This window comes from Sander vitreus, chromosome 18 (assembly GCF_031162955.1).
Source record: "Sander vitreus isolate 19-12246 chromosome 18, sanVit1, whole genome shotgun sequence".
NCBI lineage: Eukaryota > Metazoa > Chordata > Actinopteri > Perciformes > Percidae > Sander > Sander vitreus.
The window spans coordinates 310,314-332,500 of record NC_135872.1 but is presented as its reverse complement, the minus strand read 5'-3'; the positions used below and the strand labels follow the sequence as shown (position 1 = coordinate 332,500).

The window sequence follows — 22,187 nt, the reverse complement described above, 5'->3', positions numbered from 1 at the left end:
ACACACCAAACCAGCTTATTGATCCCAGTTTTCTTTGTGTTTGCAGGGAACCTACAGCAGTCCGCTCAACATCCGCCAGACCTTCAAGGTGTGAAGTTAAACTTTGTCCCCTCGATGACCTCTAGGTCTCTGACTGGCTCACCTCTGACCTCTAGGTCTCTGACTGGCTCACCTCTGACCTCTAGGACTCTGACTGGCTCACCTCTGACCTCTAGGACTCTCTGACCTCTAGGACTCTGACTGGCTCACCTCTGACCTCTAGGACTCTGACTGGCTCACCTCTGACCTCTAGGACTCTCTGACCTCTAGGACTCTGACTGGCTCACCTCTGACCTCTAGGACTCTGACTGGCTCACCTCTGACCTCTAGGACTCTCTGACCTCTAGGACTCTGACTGGCTCACCTCTGACCTCTAGGACTCTCTGACCTCTAGGACTCTGACTGGCTCACCTCTGACCTCTAGGTCTCTGACTGGCTCACCTCTGACCTCTAGGACTCTGACTGGCTCACCTCTGACCTCTAGGACTCTCTGACCTCTAGGACTCTGACTGGCTCACATCTGACCTCTAGGACTCTGACCGGCTCACCTCTGACCTCTAGGACTCTGACTGGCTCACCTCTGACCTCTAGGACTCTGACTGGCTCACCTCTGACCTCTAGCTTTCAGAGAAGCAGTTCTTTGTGACGGCGTTGGCGGCGCGGGCGAAGTTGAAGGCGTGGCCCGACGTGGACGCTCTGTTCACCAGCAGGAACTGGCTCGGCTTCAGCAGGAAGAAATCTCCACTCAGCTTCCAGAGAGTCGTCGACGTGCTGCACAAGAACTCCGCCCCTACACAGGTAAAGGGGGCGGGGCCACAGTTACACGTGTGACAGACGGGGGTGTGTGTGACAGACAGGTGTGTGTGTGTGTGTGTGTGTGTGTGTGTGTGTACAGACAGGTGTGTGTGTGTGTGTGTGTGTCAGACAGTGTGTGTGTGTGTGTGTGTGTGTGTGTGTGTGTGTGTGTGTGTGTGACAGACAAGTGTGTGTATGGTGAGTGGATAGTGCCATTGAAAGGATAACCAGGAGAAGGAGCAGGCTGCCCCGTCGTCACCAAACCGTGTGGCATTTTGAACTGATTTAAGAGGAACTGCAGACAAGAGACCGGTGGCGAGGAGGCAGCGAGGAGGCGGAGAGTAGGCGGAGCAGTAGGCGGAGAGCAGGCGGCAAGTAGGCGGCAAAGTAGGCGGCGAGGAGGCAGCGAGGAGGCGGAAAGTAGGCGGCCAGGCGGCGGCGAGTGCATGTCAGAAACATTTTCCGACGGCGTATGTTAGAATTCCCATCAAATTTACGCCTACTAAAGACGGCTGAACTAAGTAGGTCGCCTTCCAACCGTGTGAACGCCCTCCCTCACTATCTAAAGACGGCTGAACTGACCTTTAGTCTTTAGATAGTCCTGCAGTCTTTAGACAGTCCTGCAGTCTTTAGATAGTCCTACAGTCTTTAGATAGTCCTACAGTCTTTAGTCCTGCAGTCTTTAGACAGTCCTACAGTCTTTAGTCCTGCAGTCTTTAGTCCTGCAGTCTTTAGACAGTCCTACAGTCTTTAGATAGTCCTACAGTCTTTAGATAGTCCTGCAGTCTTTAGACAGTCCTACAGTCTTTAGATAGTCCTACAGTCTTTAGATAGTCCTACAGTCTTTAGACAGTCCTACAGTCTTTAGATAGTCCTACAGTCTTTAGATAGTCCTGCAGTCTTTAGACAGTCCTACAGTCTTTAGATAGTCCTGCAGTCTTTAGACAGTCCTGCAGTCTTTAGACAGTCCTGCAGTCTTTAGATAGTCCTACAGTCTTTAGATAGTCCTACAGTCTTTAGATAGTCCTACAGTCTTTAGATAGTCCTGCAGTCTTTAGATAGTCCTACAGTCTTTAGACAGTCCTACAGTCTTTAGATAGTCCTACAGTCTTTAGATAGTCCTGCAGTCTTTAGACAGTCCTACAGTCTTTAGATAGTCCTGCAGTCTTTAGATAGTCCTACAGTCTTTAGATAGTCCTGCAGTCTTTAGACAGTCCTGCAGTCTTTAGACAGTCCTACAGTCTTTAGATAGTCCTGCAGTCTTTAGACAGTCCTACAGTCTTTAGACAGTCCTGCAGTCTTTAGACAGTCCTGCAGTCTTTAGACAGTCCTACAGTCTTTAGACAGTCCTACAGTCTTTAGTCCTGCTGTCTTTAGATAGTCCTGCAGTCTTTAGATAGTGAAGGCGTGTGAACGCCTTCACTATCTAGCACATACTAGCACATACTAGTGTATGTGCTACTCATAATGTGTTATATATGTTATATATGCTTATAAACAGTATTAAACTGTTGAATGAACACTCTGAATGTCTCCATGGCGACAAGAGACAGATGCCGCCAGCATTAGCTACCTTAGCTTAGCCGTCTGAACAACAATCATCAACTGTCTCACGCCTCAGGACCTTAACGAAGGTATAGTCACAAGATATATGATCAAAAGCATAACAATAACAGCTTATATAGCTGGGGAGCTTGCTGGCCTTAGTGACAGTTTCGTCCACTTGTTACCCAAAATAAACATCAATTCACTCAAAAAATCCGAACTAATCAACTATGAAGGGTGTTCTCCTAACGTTAAAACAAATATGAAGGTGCTTGAGTGACATTTACCCATTACAGAATAGATAAGTCAGTGATGTGGCTGGTCTTCATAGCTCTGCTGGGTTATTGCCAACTACATATATAACTATAACTATATATATGCTCATGCATTGAGATCTCGGCGCCTTTGACTCAAATCAGATTTTTTTTTAATTGGGGCTATCTGCAAATATACTTACTAAATAAAGAACTTGCAGTATATTTCATATTGTTTATCAGAAAGTGCTGTATTGGGCCAGTAAGTGTAAACAGGAGGGAGCTTGAGTCTGGCTTCGTGCTGCTTTCAACACAGACACAGACAGAACGTTACAGCTACAAACAAAGATGGACAAGGAAACGTTAAACATGAACGTTTGACTACTATGTACAGATAGAAGTTGTATATAATAAAGTGTATACATGCATACATATACACATACATACATAAAGTTACATGCATACATATACACATACATAAAGTTACATGCATACATATACACATACATACATAAAGTTACATGCATACATATACACATATACATACATAAAGTTACATGCATACATATACACATATATACATAAAGTTACATGCATACATATACACATACATACATAAAGTTACATGCATACATATACACATATATACATAAAGTTACATGCATACATATACACATACATAAAGTTACATGCATACATATACACATACATAAAGTTACATGCATACATATACACATATATACATAAAGTTACATGCATACATATACACGCTTAAACACTAGTGTAAATGATTCAGTAGATGGCGCCAATGTTCAATCAATGGACTCTGTGTGTGTGTGTGTGTGTGTGTGTGTGTGTGTGTGTGTGTGTGTGTGTGTGTGTGTGTGTGTGTGTGTGTGTGTGTGTGTGTGTGTGTGTGTGTGTGTGTGTGTGTGTGTGTGTCTGTGTGTGTGTGTGTGTGTGTCTGTGTGTGTGTGTGTCTGTGTGTGTGTGTGTGTCTCTGTCTGTGTGTGAGTGTGTGTCTGTTTGTGTGTGTGTGTGTGTGTGTGTGTGTGTGTCTGTGTGTGTGTGTGTGTGTGTGTGTGTGTGTGTGTGTGTGTGTGTCTGTCTGTGTGTGTGTGTCTGTGTCTGTGTGTGTGTCTCTGTGTGTGTGTGTGTGTGTGTGTGTGTGTGTGTGTGTGTGTGTGTGTGTGTGTGTGTGTGTGTGTGTGTGTGTGTGTGTGTGTGTGTCTGTGTGCGTGTGTGTGTGTGTGTGTGTGTGTGCTGTGTGTGTGTGTGTGTGTGTGTGTGTCTGTGTGTGTGTGTCTGTGTATCTGTGTGTCGTGTGTGTGTGTGTGTCTGTGTGTGTGTGTGTGTGTGTGTCTGTGTGTCTGTGTGTCTGTGTGTCTGTGTGTCTGTGTGTCTGTGTGTCTGTGTGTCTGTGTGTGTGTGTGTGTGTGTGTGTGTGTGTGTGTGTGTCTGTGTGTGCTGTCTGTGTCTGTGTGTGTGTGTGTGTGTGTGTGTCTGTGTCTGTGTTTGTGTGTGTGTGTGTGTGTGTGTGTGTGTGTGTGTGTGTGTGTGTAGGTGCTCCAGGACTACGTGATTCTGGTCGATGATGCCGAGCTGAGGATCACGTTGGCTCAGAAACATAAATGTCATGACATTGTCATTAACGTGAGTACGACTCTCTGATTGGCTGATGGTTGTTTACATATTAAACATTATTGTAACCATGTGACGTCTCTGGGCCAATCAGACTTACCGGGACCTGAAGGACCGGCAGCAGTTGCTAGGATACCGGGCAAAGATGGCGAGAGGATCGGCGGAGGAGAAGAAGATTAACGAACTGCTCAACAACTCGGTGAGGAAGAAGATACTGTCTGTCTGTCTGTCTCTCTGTCTGTCTGTTTCCTTGTCTGTCTGTCTCTCTGTCTGCCTGTCTGCCTGCCTGTCTCTCTGTCTGTCTCTCTGTCTGCCTGTCTGCCTGCCTGTCTGCCTGCCTGTCTGTCTGTCTGCCTGTCTGTCTGTCTGTCTGCCTGTCTCTCTGACCTGCTGACTCGAGTCTCTTCTTCTGTTTCAGCAAATCCGGTGGAAGAACTGACGCTCCCGTTCCAACTAAAGACTTTTACTTTGAAAATAAAGAGGCTGTTTCCTGCGTCAAGAGGAGAGCTGTCACCGTGACAATAGGAACTTCTCATTGGTCGCAGACAGCAGTAGTAGGCGGGGCTTATATTTCTGCAAGTTGCTTCAACATTCCTCCTGATTTTGTAAATACGAATGTAACAAATAAAAACTTTATTTAAAAAGCTGAATAAGTTTTTTCTTCTAGAACGACAGCTGTTCACATCTAAACCCGACCAATCAGAGGCAGTCACAGCCAGCCAATCAGAGGCAGAGAGTTCCAGCCAATCAGAGGCAATCAGAGCCAGCCAATCAGAGGCAGCCAATCAGAGGCAGTCATAGTATAGTATGTTGAAAAAGTCAATTAAATTGCAGATTTTCGCCCTTTCATACTGCTCGCTACGGCGTCAATTCCCACGCCATCACAAGGTAATGTTAGTCAATGGAGGCCAAACGGCGTTGATGAACACGCTAAAAAGCGAGTATGCGTCTTGATAATACGCCAATAATGGCGTACGCACTGGCGTGTCATACACTTCATTCAGTTCCATTTTATTTACAGTATCAAATCATAACAAGAGTTATCTCAGGACACTTTACAGATGGAGGAGGTCTAGACCACACTCTATCATTTACAGAGACCCAACAATTCCAGTAATTCCCCCAAGAGCAAGCCTTCAGTGGGACAGACCCAGGCTCTTGGTAGGCGGTGTCTGACGGGACAGACCCAGGCTCTTGGTAGGGGGTGTCTGATGGGACAGACCCAGGCTCTTGGTAGGGCGGTGTCTGACAGGACAGACCCAGGCTCTTGGTGGGGGGGTGTCTAAAGGGACAGACCCAGGCTCTTGGTGGGGGGTGTCTAAAGGGACAGACCCAGGCTCTTGGTAGGCGGTGTCTGACGGGACAGACCCAGGCTCTTGGTAGGGGGTGTCTGATGGGACAGATCCCAGGCTCTTGGTGGGGGGTGTCTAAAGGGACAGACCCAGGCTCTTGGTAGGCGGTGTCTAAAGGGACAGACCCTGGCTGTTGGTGGGCGGTGTCTGACGGGACAGACCCAGGCTCTTGGTGGGCGGTGTATGACGGGACAAACCCAGGCTCTTGGTAGGGGGTGTCTGACAGACAGACAGACCCAGGCTCTTGGTGGGCAGTGTATGATGGGACAGACCCAGGCTCTTGGTAGGGGGTGTCTGACGGGACAGACCCAGGCTCTTGGTAGGGGGTGTCTGACAGACAGACAGACCCAGGCTCTTGGTAGGGGGTGTCTGACAGACAGACAGACCCAGGCTCTTGGTAGGGGGTGTCTGACAGACAGACAGACCCAGGCTCTTGGTAGGCGGTGTCTGATGGGACAGACCCAGGCTCTTGGTAGGGGGTGTCTGATGGGATAGACCCAGGCTCTTGGTGGGCGGTGTCTGACGGGACAGACCCAGGCTCTTGGTAGGGGGTGTCTGACAGACAGACCCAGGCTCTTGGTGGGCAGTGTATGATGGGACAGACCCAGGCTCTTGGTAGGCGGTGTCTGACGGGACAGACCCAGGCTCTTGGTAGGGCGGGTGTCTGACAGGGACAGACCCAGGCTCTTGGTGGGCGGTGTCTGAAGGGACAGACCCAGGCTCTTGGTGGGCGGTGTCTGATGGGACAGACCCAGGCTCTTGGTAGGGGGTGTCTGACAGACAGACCCAGGCTCTTGGTAGGCGGTGTATGACGGGACAGACCCAGGCTCTTGGTAGGCGGTGTATGACGGGACAGACCCAGGCTCTTGGTAGGGGGTGTCTGACAGACAGACCCTGGCTCTTGGTGGGCGGTGTATGACGGGACAGACCCAGGCTCTTGGTAGGCGGTGTATGACGGGACAGACCCAGGCTCTTGGTAGGGGGTGTCTGACAGACAGACAGACCCAGGCTCTTGGTAGGGGGTGTCTGACAGACAGACAGACCCAGGCTCTTGGTAGGGGGTGTCTGACAGACAGACAGACCCAGGCTCTTGGTAGGGGGTGTCTGACAGACAGACCCAGGCTCTTGGTAGGCGGTGTATGACGGGACAGACCCAGGCTCTTGGTAGGGGGTGTCTGACAGACAGACCCAGGCTCTTGGTAGGCGGTGTATGACAGTGCTGTCATATAGGAGAGCATTTCTCACTGATATTACGTTCAGATGAACCCTAACCCTCTCACACTCTAATAGTCATTGCGCGTGCTTGGATTTGCTCTGCTTGTCCTCAATCTTTCTGTTCAGTTATATTAGTACAGACAACACTAAGGATCTTTACTTTATCACAGTATATATTATTCTGGTGTACTCTGTTGACATAACTCCCTGCTATTGATTATACGTTACTTTATGCTTGCACATTCAACTCCAAATCAAAACATGACCAAACTGATCACGTTTGTGTTCTATCTTTACAGAAAGTGAAGAAAAAGGAATATTAGGCTCTTCAAAAAAACAGCAGTATTTGCATTTTTCTTTACAAACTCAAACATTTACTGTATGAACTGAAACATGTCTCGAGGGTTGGCTTCACTTTGAATCACTGCACTAATATTTAGTGGCATAACCATTATTTCTGAGAACTGCTTCACATCTGTGTTGCATGGAGTCACCTGTGAACAGGTATTCCAGCCCAGGACCATTGGACTACATCCCACAATCCCTCTGCAGTACTGGGTTAGCCTCAGAAACAGCATTTCTGATGTCACCCCACAGGTTCTCTATGGGGTTGAGGTCTGGGGATTGGGCTGGCCGCTCCATAACATCAATCTCTGCTCTCTTACTGGTGTGTTTTGGGTCAGTACCAGAGAGAGAGGACTAAGACAGAGACACGGGGTCTGCTGCTCCATTATATATACTGACTATGGGACTAACTAGTACCAGAGAGAGAGACTAAGACAGAGACACGGGGTCTGCTGCTCCATTATATATACTGTCTATGGGACTAACTAGTACCAGAGAGAGAGGACTAAGACAGAGACACGGGGTCTGCTGCTCCATTATATATACTGACTATGGGACTAACTAGTACCAGAGAGAGAGGACTAAGACAGAGACACGGGGTCTGCTGCTCCATTATATATACTGACTATGAGCAGCTCTGACTTCATGTTTAGTTTTCCTGCTACAGTAACAGCTGATCACTACCAGATGTCCCCCTCAGACTGGGGCACGTGCAGATGGATTATTATTATGATGTTTTTATTTCAGCTTCCGGTTGTTTTGAAGAAGAAACGGATGAATAAGTGATGGAGAGATGAATTAAAGATGAAAGCATGAATACATGATGCTCCTCGTGTATGAACTGAGTGTGTGCAGCCGCCGCGAGACGTCACGTCGCTTCATTGAGAACAGGACGCACGAGGAGTCACACGGAGGATGCACGAGACCGCGGTGAGTTTTAATAACTACTATATTAATGCTTACAGGACTCTGAAGAGAAGGAGTTTGATTGGAGCATTGGATTGGAGTTGTTTATGATTTGATTAATGACGTAGTACAACAGATAGAAGAAGAAGTTGTACTTTCCTGTACACGCTGAGACACGTAACTGTGGATTCGTGGTCAACACGCCTGATTTTTATATATCTATGAGTATAGTTTCCTCTTTAGTAGAGGAACTTTAGAGAATCTGCTCTGTTAAAGTGGTACAATCCTCAAATATTTCTACGTCATGATGTCATCATAAATATACAAGTATTATCTAAATATAAGTACTTTAATGTTCCATAACTATAACCAGCCAGATATTTCTGACACACACCTGTCTGTCTCTATGTGTGTGTGTGTCTGTGTGTGTGTGTGTGTGTGTGTGTGTGTGTGATGAATCTGTTTGTCAGCTCATCATATTAATTATTAAACTTTGAGCTCAAGAGGACAACGATCAATAATTCAGTCTCTGCCCCGCCCATCTCCAACATTCAGAGCTCCTGATTGGATGCTGCCTTCACGTTTTGATTGACAGCTGCTCAAAAATGTATGATATTTTATTTGTTAAAATTTAATGAGGTCAGAGTCCAAACAGCCAATCAGAGCGCAGCAGCTGTTTCCAGGAGAAACAAAGAACACCAGAGAACATCATGGGAGTTTAGATCTGTAGTCACCATCACCAAACTACACCAGACTCCATGTAAATAATCAGGACTTTTATCATCGTAAAACACACTTCATTCAAAGTGGACAGAAACTAAATCAAACTACCAAAAGCCGTCTTGGTTCATCTTTCCACTGTTCCAACAATCACCACTCTGGTTTGGTTGAAATAAACCCTTAATTCACCCATTTACATGTGGAGATATGCTGGCTCTATACACGCTAAAAGTCCTGATTATTTACATGGAGTCTGGTGGAGATATGCTGGCTCTATACACGCTAAAAGTCCTGATTATTTACATGGAGTCTGGTGGAGATATGCTGGCTCTATACACGCTAAAAGTCCTGATTATTTACATGGAGTCTGGTGGGTTTGGTGATGGTGATTTCGGGGCTGTTTCATGTTAAACTAAAAGGACCTTCCTCTTTAACTAAAAGGTCTATCTCTGTAGGGATCCATCCCATAATGTTGTCAGACACACAGTTGATTTCATAGTTCTTAAAGCATTACTAAATGTCAGTGACTCTGAGAAGAGGAACATGTGGTTGAAAAACTGAAATTTACTTTTAGATTGTGACACAAAAGAATCCCAAAGCCGTTATTGTGGTGGGGTTTTCCTGTCTGTCACACAGGAAATCGAAATGCTGAACATTTCCAGTCCCACACTGAAAGTCACATTTAATCTTTCAGCTGAAGTCTGTGTTTAATAATCAAACAGCTGTTCAGCTGAGGGTTCATGTCATGATTTTTTGGGTTTCTGGGCTGACAGGAAGTCAGCGTGTTCAGGTAATCGGGCTTCTGATTTAAAAACTTCAAAACAGAATCAGAGAATCAGATTTATTGGCCAAGTATACATACGTATACGTGTTAACTCTCTATACATTCAACAAATAGACATGTAGTAGTAGCATACTGTACAATAGAGACAGCAACATACATATAGGCACATATCTTCATAATATACATATATACAAATATACAAATAAGACATAATATACTTGCTCTTGGGGGAATTACTGGAATTGTTGGGTCTCTGTAAATGATAGAGTGTGGTCTAGACCTCCTCCATCTGTAAAGTGTCCTGAGATAACTCCTGTTATGATTTGATACTGTAAATAAAACTGAATTGAATAATCTCAAGACAAGTACACATGTAGTAGCACACTGTACAACAATATACATATAGGCACATATCAACATAATATACAACAATACAAAAATACAAATAAGACATAATATCAAGACACATGTACACGTGGAGTGGGTCGTAAAGTGCAAAAAGTAATAGTGCAAAGTAGTGTTCAAGATGCATATTGGAATTATAAGCATGTAATGATAAAGGCCCAGACACACCTACCAGACGCACCGACCAGACACACCGACCAGACACACCCACCAGACACACCGACCAGACACACCCACCAGACACACCCACCAGACACACCCACCAGACACACCCACCAGACACACCGACCAGACACACCGACCAGACACACCCACCAGACACACCCACCAGACACACCGACCAGACACACCCACCAGACACACCCACCAGACACACCTACCAGACACACCGACCAGACACACCGACCAGACACACCCACCAGACACACCGACCAGACACACCCACCAGACACACCCGACCAGACACACCCGACCAGACACACCCGACCAGACACACCCGACCAGACACACCCTACCAGACACACCCGACCAGACACACCCGACCAGACACACCCACCAGACACACCCGACCAGACACACCGACCAGACACACCGACCAGACACACCCACCAGACACACCCACCAGACACACCGACCAGACACACCCACCAGACACACCCACCAGACACACCGACCAGACACACCCACCAGACACACCGACCAGACACACCCACCAGACACACCGACCAGACACACCGACCAGACACACCGACCAGACACACCCACCAGACACACCCACCAGACACACCGACCAGACACACCCACCAGACACACCCACCAGACACACCTACCAGACGCACCCACCAGACGCACCCTACCAGACACACCCACCGTATACGTGTTAACTCTCTATACATTCAACAAATAGACATGTAGTAGTAGCATACTGTACAATAGAGACAGCAACATACATATAGGCACATATCTTCATAATATACATATATACAAATATACAAATAAGACATAATATACTTGCTCTTGGGGAATTACTGGAATTGTTGGGTCTCTGTAAATGATAGAGTGTGGTCTAGACCTCCTCCATCTGTAAAGTGTCCTGAGATAACTCCTGTTATGATTTGATACTGTAAATAAAACTGAATTGAATAATCTCAAGACAAGTACACATGTAGTAGCACACTGTACAACAATATACATATAGGCACATATCAACATAATATACAACAATACAAAAATACAAATAAGACATAATATCAAGACACATGTACACGTGAGTGGGTCATAAAGTGCAAAAGTAATAGTGCAAAGTAGTGTTCAAGATGCATGTAATGATAAAGGCCCAGACACACCGACCAGACACACCCACCAGACACACCCACCAGACACACCTACCAGACGCACCGACCAGACACACCCACCAGACACACCCACCAAACACACCCACCAGACACACCCACCAGACACACCCACCAGACACACCCACCAGACACACCCACCAGACACACCTACCAGACACACCAACCAGACACACCTACCAGACGCACCCACCAGACGCACCCTACCAGACACACCCACCAGACACACCGACCAGACACACCCACCAGACACACCCACCAGACGCACTCCACCAGACACACCCACCAGACACACCGACCAGACACACCCACCAGACACACCCACCAGACACACCCGACCAGACACACCCACCAGACACACCCTACCAGACACACCCCACCAGACACACCCGACCAGACGCACCGACCAGACACACCCACCAGACGCACCCGACCAGACGCACCGACCAGACACACCCACCAGACACACCTACCAGACACACCCACCAGACACACCAACCAGACACACCCACCAGACACACCCACCAGACACACCCACCAGACACACCCACCAGACACACCCACCAGACACACCCACCAGACACACCCACCAGACACACCCACCAGACACACCGACCAGACACACCGACCAGACACACCCACCAAACACACCCACCAGACACACCGACCAGACACACCGACCAGACACACCTACCAGACACACCCACCAGACACACCCACCAGACACACCGACCAGACGCACCGACCAGACGCACCGACCAGACGCACCGACCAGACACACCGACCAGACACACCCACCAGACACACCGACCAGACACACCCACCAGACACACCGACCAGACACACCCACCAGACACACCCACCAGACACACCCACCAGACACACCCACCAGACACACCCACCAGACACACCTACCAGACACACCTACCAGACACACCCACCAGACACACCTACCAGACACACCCACCAGACACACCCACCAGACACACCGACCAGACACACCCACCAGACACACCCACCAGACACACCCACCAGACACCGACCGTCAGCAGTAAAGCCAGTGTGACTGATCAGTCTCCCCGAGTCGGTCCAAAAAGTTCCTCAGAACACCGAAGAGACGAGACGTAATACGTCTCCATAACAGCAGGCGGGGCTAATCTGGATTGTCGCCCAGAAATGAAAACCAGCAGCTGATTGGACGAACGTGTCACGTGGGTCTGGCTGCTCCCCGACCATCATGGCGTCTCGTTCAGAATACGATCTCATATTGTCCTAAAATAGTTCACCGTAACGTGTTTCTGGAAACATGTGAAGAGAGAAACAGGCCGTGCAGCTGCTGAATCTGTCTTCATTTCAGATCAACAAAGGTCAGATTATCAGATTAATGTCAGATGTTGAGAGACTCTAGTCACGCTCATCCTGCTCCCCGTTTCCTGGTTAGCTCTCCACCAATCAGATGGCTCATTGACCCCGACCCAGCAAGTCAGGTCGGCCAAAATGAAGGCCGACGGCCCCTCTGACGTCAGACGGACGATTATCGGCTCGGTGTGTCTCGACTTTAAGACATTAACACTGACCCCAAAACAGTCACGTTTAAATCCACCGTAGGACGGAGGGAAGGGTTAACGTGGACTCTCCTGATTCTGGTTTTAGGCCGAGTGATGAAGAAGAAAACCTGAAAACTGAAAGTTTCTTTTAACGTATAATAATTATAACGATAATTATCTTCTAAAGGATTTCTGGGACTTTGAGTTTGAGTTCAACAGTTTGAAAACGATACGTATAAACATATAAACGTATAAACGTGAACATGACTCCTAACGTAGAGACAATATTACTCTTCTTTAATTCTTCTTTATATTTCTGAGACTTATTTCTGTGTTTTCTGCAGACAAACTGATCTTGAATCTGATTGGCTGCCTCTGCCTTCCTGCAGACATCATGCACGAGCCGCAGGTGACTGAGACACTTCCTGTATCGAGTAACGTGAGCGCGTCGCCGTGCGAGCTCCCGTACGAGGACAGCCGGCTGCCGCTGGTGCTGCTGTACAGCGGCGTGCTGGCAGTGGGCGTTCCCACCAACCTGCTGACCGTCTACCTCACCTGGCTGCAGGTGCGCAGGAACAACGTGCTGGGCGTGTACCTGTGGAGTCTGTCGCTGTGTGACCTCACCTACCTGTGCACGCTGCCGCTGTGGGCGCACTACGTCAACACGGGGCACAGCTGGCCGTGGAGCCTGGTGGCGTGCAAGGTAACGGGCTACACCTTCTTCACCAACATGTGTGTGTGTGTGTGTGTGTGAGTGTGTGTGTGTGTCTGTGTGTGTGTGTGTGTGTGTGTGTGTGTGTGTGTGTGTGTGTGTGTGTGTGTGTGTGTGTGTGTGTGTGTGTGTGTGTGTGTGTGTGTGTGTGTGTGTGTGTGTGTGTGTGTGTGTGTCTGTGAGTGTGTGTATGTGTGTGTGTGTGTGTGTGTGTGTGTGTGTGTGTGTGTGTGTGTGTGTGTGTGTGTGTGTGTGTGTGTGTGTGTGTGTGTGTGTGTCTGTGTGTGTGTGTGTGTCTGTGTGTGTGTGTGTGTGTGTGTGTGTGTCTGTGTGTCTGTGTGTGTGTGTGTGTGTGTCTGTGTGTGTGTGTGTGTGTGTCGTGTGTGTGTGTCTGTGTGTGTCTGTGTGTGTGTGTGTGTGTGTGTGTGTGTGTGTGTGTGTGTGTGTGTCTGTGTGTGTCTGTGTGTGTGTGTGTGTCTGTGTGTGTCTGTGTGTGTGTCTGTGTGTGTGTGTGTGTGTCTCTGTGTGTGTGTGTGTGTGTGTGTGTGTGTGTGTGTGTGTGTGTGTGCTGTGTGTGTCTGTGTGTGTGTGTCTGTGTGTGTCTGTGTGTGTGTCTGTGTGTGTCTGTGTGTGTGTGTGTGTGTGTGTGTGTGTGTGTGTGTGTGTGTGTGTGTGTGTGTGTGTGTGTGTGCTCAGAGGAAGTTGTTTAGAGTTTACAGTATTCTGAGAAATCATTTTGTTGAATTGTTTTGCCCTTCTGGTTTGGTTTTGTTTTGGTGAAGGTGACGGGCTACATCTTCTTCACCAACATGTACGTCAGCATCTTCCTGCTCTGCTGCATCTCCTGCGACCGCTACGTGGCCATCGTCTACAGCGTCGAGTCCCGGGGCCTTCGCCATCAGCGCCTGGCCGTGCTCATCACGCTCAGCATTGTGCTGCTGGTCGCCGTCGGCCACGTGCCCGTGTTCACAATGAAGGAGGGCAACAACACCACGGGGCGTTGCTTCGAGCCGAGCCAGAGCAGCGCCACAGTGGCGGGCTTCTACTACGCCCGCGTCGTGGTCGGCTTCCTGCTGCCGCTGCTCGTGCTGGTGGCGAGTAATCGCGGCATTCTGGCCAACGTGCAGCGCAGCACGGGGCTGCGCCGCGAGCAGAAGCAACGCGTCCGCTGGCTGGCGGCCGCCGTGGTGGTTCTGTTCCTGGTCTGCTTCGCTCCCTACCACGCCATCCTGCTGGTCCGGGCCGTCCTCTTCCACTTCCGGGCGCTGGGGGACGACTGTGTGTTGGAGAGGATTATGTACACGGCGTACACCATCTCGCTCGGCCTGTCCACCATCAACAGCGCCGTCAACCCCATCCTCTACGTCCTGTCCAGCGACAACATCCGCAAAGAGCTGCGCCAAGGCGTGGTGCAGCTCTGCAGCCGGGCGCAGAGCCGGGCGCAGAGCTGGCAGCGCTCCGACAGCAGCCAGAACAAGATCCAGCCAACCAGGGTCTCGTCTGAGCTCAACGGGGCCACAGAGACCCAGAACCCCCCCGGAAGGAAGTCCACAAGGGTCTGACCACGCCCCCAGTGGTCTGACCACACTCCCAGTGGTCTGACCATGTCCCCAGGGGTCTGACCACACCCCCAGGGTCTGACCACACCCCCACTGGTCTGACCACGCCCCAGGGGTCTGACCACACCCCTAGGGGCCTGGTCTGACCACGCCCCCAGTGGTCTGACCACACACCCAGTGGTCTGACCACACACCCAGTGGTCTGACCACGTCCTCAGGGGTCTGACCACACCACAGAGACCTGTCCACATCCCAGATACCTGACTACACCCCAGAGACCTGACCACGCCCCCAGAGACCTGACCACGCCCCAGATACCTGACCACGCCCCCATAGACCTGACCACGCCCCAGAGACCTGGCCACACGCCCCAGAGACCTGACCACATCCCAGATACCTGACCACACCCCCAGATACCTGACCATGCCTCCAGATACCTGACCACGCCCCCATATACCTGACCACACCCCAGAGACATGGACACGCCTCCAGGAAGTGTGCTAGGCTTTAAAGCGTCCAATCAGATGGCTGGTTGTGGCTAGAAGGGCTACAGCTACAGCTGGAAGTTAGTCTAATATAATGTAAATACTTTCACCTAGGAGCTATGTGATGTGTTGTTATATGCAGTGTTGGGAAGGATACTTTCTAAACGTTTTCCGTTACAGAATACAGAATACATGCCCTGAAATGTAATTTATAACGTATTCCGTTACGTTACTCAATCTGAGTATTCTGAATACTTGGAGTACTTCCACATTGAATTGCATTTTATAAGTGTAGGAATGCGGCCATCACATCCAGCTTACTAAACAGACCTACTCTGGTAAAAGCTCCCACACTAGCGTTGCTAACAAGTAACTGACCAAGCAGATAAGATTGTTGTATTTGTAGTCCAGAACTGCATACTACAAAAATCTAACCGCAGTCTAAGCTAGCACAAGCTAATCTTAGCTAACGTTAGCTAGCATGTCAAACGGGGCGAGTCTTTCAACGGCTCTGGGGCTAGTTAATCAGCACGTAGGAGAATGTAAAGTCACACGTCAGCTATAAAACAGCAAGGTGAGCAGTAACACTACAGCAGACGACCACGCTGGGCTAAAATAACGTCCTTTAAGATGCTTCTACAGGTTGGAGGTGGAGGAATGTGGACGCTGAAAGGAGGCTGGTGGCCAGCAGACGCTGCAGTGCACAGTTATATTCATTCACCCTGCTCTTTCTTTAATGTGAAATGCTGTTTGTATTCCCAGATAGGAACCATTCCTGCCCTGGCTCTGTGGCTCCATCTCGACCTCTATCACTGATCAATAGCTCATTTTTTCTTGAGGGCTTCTGGGAAATGGTGGGGTTTTCTTAATTTATTCAGAGAGTGAATAAACTGGTGAAACAGAAAAGTATCAACACGGTCTCACGGCAGTTCGTGAAACTGTCACATTATTTTTAATCTATTGATTCGTGTACAACAACATGTTATCTTGTTTTTATCGTGGTGGCCAGCACGAAATGGGAACCATCTATACGGAGGTTGGGTTCAGGAAAAGATGAACTGAGGCTGGAAGTAGCGTCATGTAATCCATTGATTTACTACGTAACTGTAATCTAAATACCAGCTATTTAAATAGTAACTGTAACGGAGTACAGGTACTAACTGTACCCGCTACAGGTACTATTTAAATAGTAACTGTAACGGAGTACAGGTACTATTTAAATACTAACTGTACTCGCTACAGTTACTATTTAAATAGTAACTGTAACGGAGTACAGTTACTCATCATTTGTATTCTGAATACGTAACGCCGGTACTCCCCAACACTGCTTATATGACAGTATATTCTGTGATAAAAGAGATATCTTTTTTAATTTTTATAACTTGTTAATAAAATGATGGTTTTGTGTTTAGGATTAAAAGAGATCCGTCATTTTATAATTCATTTATCTTCTCTCAGACTGATGGAAACTAAACATTGATGTTACACACTGCGTTAGCTAGCCTTAGCTAGGGTTAGCTAGCCTTAGCTAGGGTTAGATAGCCTTAGCTAGCGTTAGATAGCGTTAGCTAGGGTTAGATAGCCTTAGCTAGGGTTAGCTAGCCTTAGCTAGGGTTAGATAGCCTTAGCTAGGGTTAGATAGCCTTAGCTAGGGTTAGATAGCCTTAGCTAGCGTTAGATAGCGTTAGCTAGGGTTAGATAGCCTTAGCTAGGGTTAGCTAGCCTTAGCTAGGGTTAGATAGCCTTAGCTAGCGTTAGATAGCGTTAGCTAGGGTTAGCTAGCCTTAGCTAGGGTTAGATAGCCTTAGCTAGCATTAGATAGCGTTAGATAGCGTTAGCTAGCATTAGTGTGTATGTTTACGCAAAGTCATGATGTCACGTTGCCTGAAGAAAATCTACGTTAAAGTAGTTTATTTACGTTATTTTTCCGTTATAACTGACTGTCAAACTGGATAATAACAGAAAGTTCTGGGCTGTTATACATCATATCATCCATACAGGGATAGTAGTATACAGCTGTTATACATCATATCATCTATACAGGGATAGTAGTATACAGCTGTTATACATCATATCATCTATACAGGGATAGTAGTATACAGCTGTTATACATCATATCATCTATACAGGGATAGTAGTATACAGCTGTTATACATCATATCATCCCCCCCCCCCCCCCTCATGTCTCAGCTGTCCCGTCATTAAAGGCCTCAAAATGCCCAAAAATAATCTTAAAAAGCGAAACCCTTTGACTCTGATGTCAGCGCTTCATCATGTTTCTAGTTCTGTTCAGGACGTTTCTGCTTCATTAGCATATTTAAAACAACGTTGAACTATTAACCTGAGAGGATGTAGAATAAACGTTTGATACAGTCAAGTGACTTCCTGTTGATCGGGCCGCTCAAAGACAAAGCCACAAACAGGAAGTTACATTGTGAGGTATTTCTGTGTTCTGAGAAATTATTACACCACAGAGAGAGTGTGTGTGTGTGGGTGTGTGTGTGTGTGTGTGTGTGTGTGTGTGTGTGTGTGGGTGTGTGTGTGTGTGTGTGTGGGTGTGTGTGTGTGTGTGTGTGTGTGTGTGTCTGTGTGTGTGTGTGTCTGTGTGTGTGTCTGTGTGTGTGTGTGTGTGTGTGTGTGTGTGTGTGTGTGTGTGTCTGTGTGTGTGTGTGTGTGTGTGTGTGTGTGTGCTCAGAGGACGTGGAAACAGGAAGTCAGACTATTTAGCTGATGCTTTTATCCAAAGCGACTTACAGTTCCTATATATGTCAGAGGTAACACTCCTCTGGAGCAACTAGGGGTAAAGTGCCTTGCTCAGGGACACATTGGTTGATGTATCTCGGTGGGAATTGAACCCACATCTCCCACACTAAAGGCACGGGTCATATCCGCTGGCATCACCTCCCCTTTTCGGTTCCTGAACAGCTGTTCTTAAAAAAAATTAGAGTTAATATTATAAACTAACATGATACCTGCTCTGATTGGCTCTGTTGTCTCCCGACGCTCTGATTGGCTCTGTTGTCTCCGCTCTCATCTGGACGCTCTGATTGGCTCTGTTGTCTCCCTGCTCTCATCTGGACGCTCTGATTGGCTCTGTTGTCTCCCTGCTCTCATCTGGACGCTCTGATTGGCTCTGTTGTCTCCCTGCTCTCATCTGGATGCTCTGTTTGGCTGACTGCGGCTGTGTAAACAGTACAGACAGGCCACGCCCCCAGCTGAATATTTAATGGCGCTGCCAGACTAATTAAACATTAATGACTGACCTAAATTTAAAAAGACACTGATGATGTCACAGGACTTTCCCTTTATTTGGTTTATTATTTATTCATAATCTATGCCATCGTTATTATCAGCTGTGTCTGTGTATGTATAATCAGGACTTTTAGCATGTATAGAGCCAGCATATCTCCACCAGACTCCATGTAAATAATCAGGACTTTTAGCGTGTATAGAGCCAGTATATCTCCACATGTAAATGGGTGAATTAAGGGTTTATTTCAACCAAACCAGAGTGGTGATTGTTGGAACAGTGGAAAGATGAACCAAGACGGCTTTTGGTAGTTTTATTTAGTTTCTGTCCACTTTGAATGAAGTGTGTTTTACGATGATAAAAGTCCTGATTATTTACATGGAGTCTGGTGGAGTTTGGTGATGGTGATTTCGGGGCTGTTTCATGTTAAACTAAAAGGATCTTCCTCTTTAACTAAAAGGTCTATCTCTGTAGGGATCCATCCCATAATGTTGTCAGACACACTCAGACACAGACATGGAGACAGAGAGTCCAGGGTGTAAAATACCTGAAGTTAATAAATAAAGGAAACGAAGGAGTCTCTTCAGATTCTTTTATTGAGTTGTTTTCATAATTACAAAGATTCTTTAACTTGTGATTCTGGAAGAAACAAAGCAGTAGTGTTCAGGTGTGCCCCCCCACCCTGACCCCACCCTCTGCTGTGGTGGTGGGGGGGGGGCAACAGGAAACATCATCACTGACACACAATCAAGATTATTTTTCTCCTACAACAACGATGTGCAACTTTAACAAAACTTTATATGAATTGGTACAGTGTTTTTCATCAGAGTGAGACCTCCCGTTAGCCGTTAGCTCGGCAGCTAACAGCCCGCTAAAGCTCACCAGGAAGTTATTTAATACAGAAGAAGAAGAAGTAGAAGAAGGGGGAGGGGGGGTTGGTCCTACAGAGCCAAAAGCTTTTGGCTTCTTCAAAGATCATACACAGCAGCCAGCGGGGGGGGGGGGTAAAACCAGGGGGCGGGGCTTCCCAGCAGGTAAAATCCAACAAACATTAAAGCAGCAGGAAGCTCAGACTCACCCCGCCACAATAAAATCATCAAGTAAAATCTAAACTCTCAGTCTGCAGCCTGATTGGTTCATTCAGCCTCAGGTGGGCGGGGCCTCAGGGGTCCATCTCCAGGCTGTCCAGCGTCAGCCGGCTGCGGTGGGGGGAGTTAGGGCTGGGGGGGCTGCTGGGGTTGGAGCTGTTAGAGGGGGTTGAGTGCTTGGCCGAGTCCGAGTCCGGCTGGGGGGGGGGGGGGAGACATGAATTGTTAAGAGGTTTATAATATTTCCTAACCCCTCGTGTTCTCGTGTGTGTGTCTGTGTGTGTGTCTGTGTGTGTGTGGGTGTGTGTGTGTGGGTGTCTGTGTGTGTGTGTCTGTCTGTGTGTGGGTGTGTCTGTGTGTGTGTCTGTGTGTGTGTGTGTGTGTGTGTGTGTGTTACCTCTCGGTCCAGGTCCTGGTCCGGGTCAGAGATGTTGCGAGGTGAAGCCCCTCCCCCAAAATCTGGACCAATAAAAACACAGATTAGAGCTCAGAGACTTTGCATGTTGAACTACAGACTAAACCATAGTGTCTTTGTGTGTGTGTGTATGTGTGTGTGTGTGTGTGTGTGTGTGTGTGTGTGTGTGTGTGTGTGAGTGTGTGTGTGTGTGTGTGTGTGTGTGTGTGTGAGTATGTGTGTGTGTGTCTCTGTGTGTGTGTGTGTGTGTCTCTGTGTGTGTGTGTGTGTGTGTGTGTGTGAGTATGTGTGTGTGTGTGTGTATGTGTGTGTGTGTGTGTGTGTGTGTGTGTGTGTGTGTGTGTGTGAGTGTGTGTGAGTGTGTGTGTGTACCTGAAGCTGTGCGTGTGATGTGCGTCTTGCTCCTCTGTTGCCGGGAGATACTGGACAGTGGGCGGGGCTTATCTTTAATGGCCTCTTCCTGAGACGAAGGCATCACACTCTGTGCACACACACACACACACACACACACACACACACAGGTTAAAGCCTCCATCTGAGTGTCAGCACCCCCCAGTGGTTGTATTAACATCCTCTCTTGTTGATATAGATGAACTACAGCTCCCAGAAGCCCTCTGGAGCTTTGACTAGGGATGCACGATATTGATTTTGGTTGATATTCTACATGCACGACATGCACTCATTGTCTTTCTATTTCCCATTTCCCAAACATATCATCAAATGCAGCAGCTGCTGGGTGTGTGTGTGTGTGTGTGTGTGTGTGTGTGTGTGTGTGAGGATAGGACAGCTGTGTGTGTGTGTGTGTGAGGGTAGGACAGCTGTGTGTGTGTGTGTGAGGGTAGGACAGCTGAGGGTAGGACAGCTGTGGGTGTGTGTGTGTGTGTGTGTATGTGTGAGGGTAGGACAGCTGTGGGTGTGTGTGTGTGTGGGTGTGTGTGAGGGTAGGACAGCTGCTGGGGGTGTGTGTGTGTGTGTGTGTGTGAGGGTAGGACAGCTGTGTGTGTGTGTGTGTGTGTGAGGGTAGGACAGCTGTGGGTGTGTGTGTGTGAGGGTAGGACAGCTGTGGGGGTGTGTGTGTGTGTGTGTGAGGGTAGGACAGCTGTGGGGGTGTGTGTGTGTGTGTGTGTGTGAGGGTAGGACAGCTGTGGGTGTGTGTGTGTGAGGGTAGGACAGTGTGGGTGTGTGTGTGTGTGTGTGAGAGGGTAGGACAGTGTGTGTGTGTGTGAGGGTAGGACAGCTGTGGGTGTGTGTGTGTGTGTGTGAGGGTAGGACAGCTGTGTGTGTGTGTGTGTGTGAGGGCAGGACAGCTGTGGGTGTGGGGGTGTGTGTGTGTGTGTGTGGGGTAGGACAGTGTGTGTGTGTGTGTGTGTGTGTGTGTGTGTGTGTGTGTGTGGGGGGGTGTGTGTGTGTGTGAGAGGGTAGGACAGTGTGTGTGTGTGTGTGTGTGTGTGAGGGCAGGACAGTGTGTGTGTGTGTGTGTGAGGGTAGGACAGTGTGTGTGTGTGTGTGTGTGTGTGAGGGTAGGACAGTGTGTGTGTGTGTGTGTGTGTGTGTGAGGGTAGGACAGCTGTGGTTGTGTGGGTGTGTGTGTGTGTGTGTGTGAGGGTAGGACAGTGTGTGTGTGTGTGTGTGTGTGTGTGTGTGTGTGTAGAGGGTAGGACAGTGTGTGTGTGTGTGTGTGTGTGTGAGGGTAGGACAGTGTGTGTGTGTGTGTGTGTGTGTGTGTGTAGGACAGTGTGTGTGTGTGTGTGAGGGTAGGACAGTGTGTGTGTGTGTGT

The 22,187-nt window shown here is 48.2% G+C and overlaps 3 protein-coding genes across 6 annotated transcripts in view; 2 read left to right on the top strand and 1 right to left on the bottom strand.

Moving 5' to 3' along the window:
* Positions 1-4,927, top strand: part of vipas39 (VPS33B interacting protein, apical-basolateral polarity regulator, spe-39 homolog) — a 16,408-nt gene extending 11,481 nt beyond the window's left edge. Inside the window, exons 15-19 of the mRNA XM_078275110.1 lie at positions 47-88; positions 661-837; positions 4,197-4,286; positions 4,369-4,473; positions 4,693-4,927. Of these exons, the coding sequence (XP_078131236.1) occupies positions 47-88; positions 661-837; positions 4,197-4,286; positions 4,369-4,473; positions 4,693-4,713 (435 nt within the window). The 3' untranslated portion in view covers positions 4,714-4,927. The remainder of the gene's footprint in view (positions 1-46; positions 89-660; positions 838-4,196; positions 4,287-4,368; positions 4,474-4,692) is intronic.
* Positions 4,928-7,522: 2,595 nt separating this feature from the next.
* On the top strand, positions 7,523-17,080 carry gpr132b (G protein-coupled receptor 132b). 2 transcript variants are annotated; one of them, XM_078274853.1, is made up of 3 exons: positions 7,523-8,116; positions 13,290-13,603; positions 14,395-17,080. In XM_078274853.1, the coding sequence occupies exons 2-3, from the start codon at positions 13,295-13,297 to the stop codon at positions 15,172-15,174; spliced, it is 1,089 nt and encodes a 362-aa protein (XP_078130979.1). In that variant the 5' UTR covers positions 7,523-8,116; positions 13,290-13,294; the 3' UTR covers positions 15,175-17,080. The 2 variants fall into 2 exon arrangements, with proteins under 2 accessions (XP_078130979.1, XP_078130978.1); XM_078274852.1 differs by having other exon boundaries at positions 13,245-13,603.
* A 2,800-nt stretch (positions 17,081-19,880) lies between these two features.
* Positions 19,881-22,187, bottom strand: part of cdc42bpb (CDC42 binding protein kinase beta (DMPK-like)) — a 65,483-nt gene continuing 63,176 nt past the window's right edge. For all 3 annotated transcript variants that reach the window (XM_078274611.1, XM_078274612.1, XM_078274613.1), the window contains 3 exons: positions 20,782-20,890; positions 20,392-20,453; positions 19,881-20,191 (listed from right to left, as the gene is read on the bottom strand). In XM_078274611.1, coding sequence (XP_078130737.1) covers positions 20,069-20,191; positions 20,392-20,453; positions 20,782-20,890 — 294 coding nt within the window. In that variant the 3' untranslated portion in view covers positions 19,881-20,068. The remainder of the gene's footprint in view (positions 20,192-20,391; positions 20,454-20,781; positions 20,891-22,187) is intronic.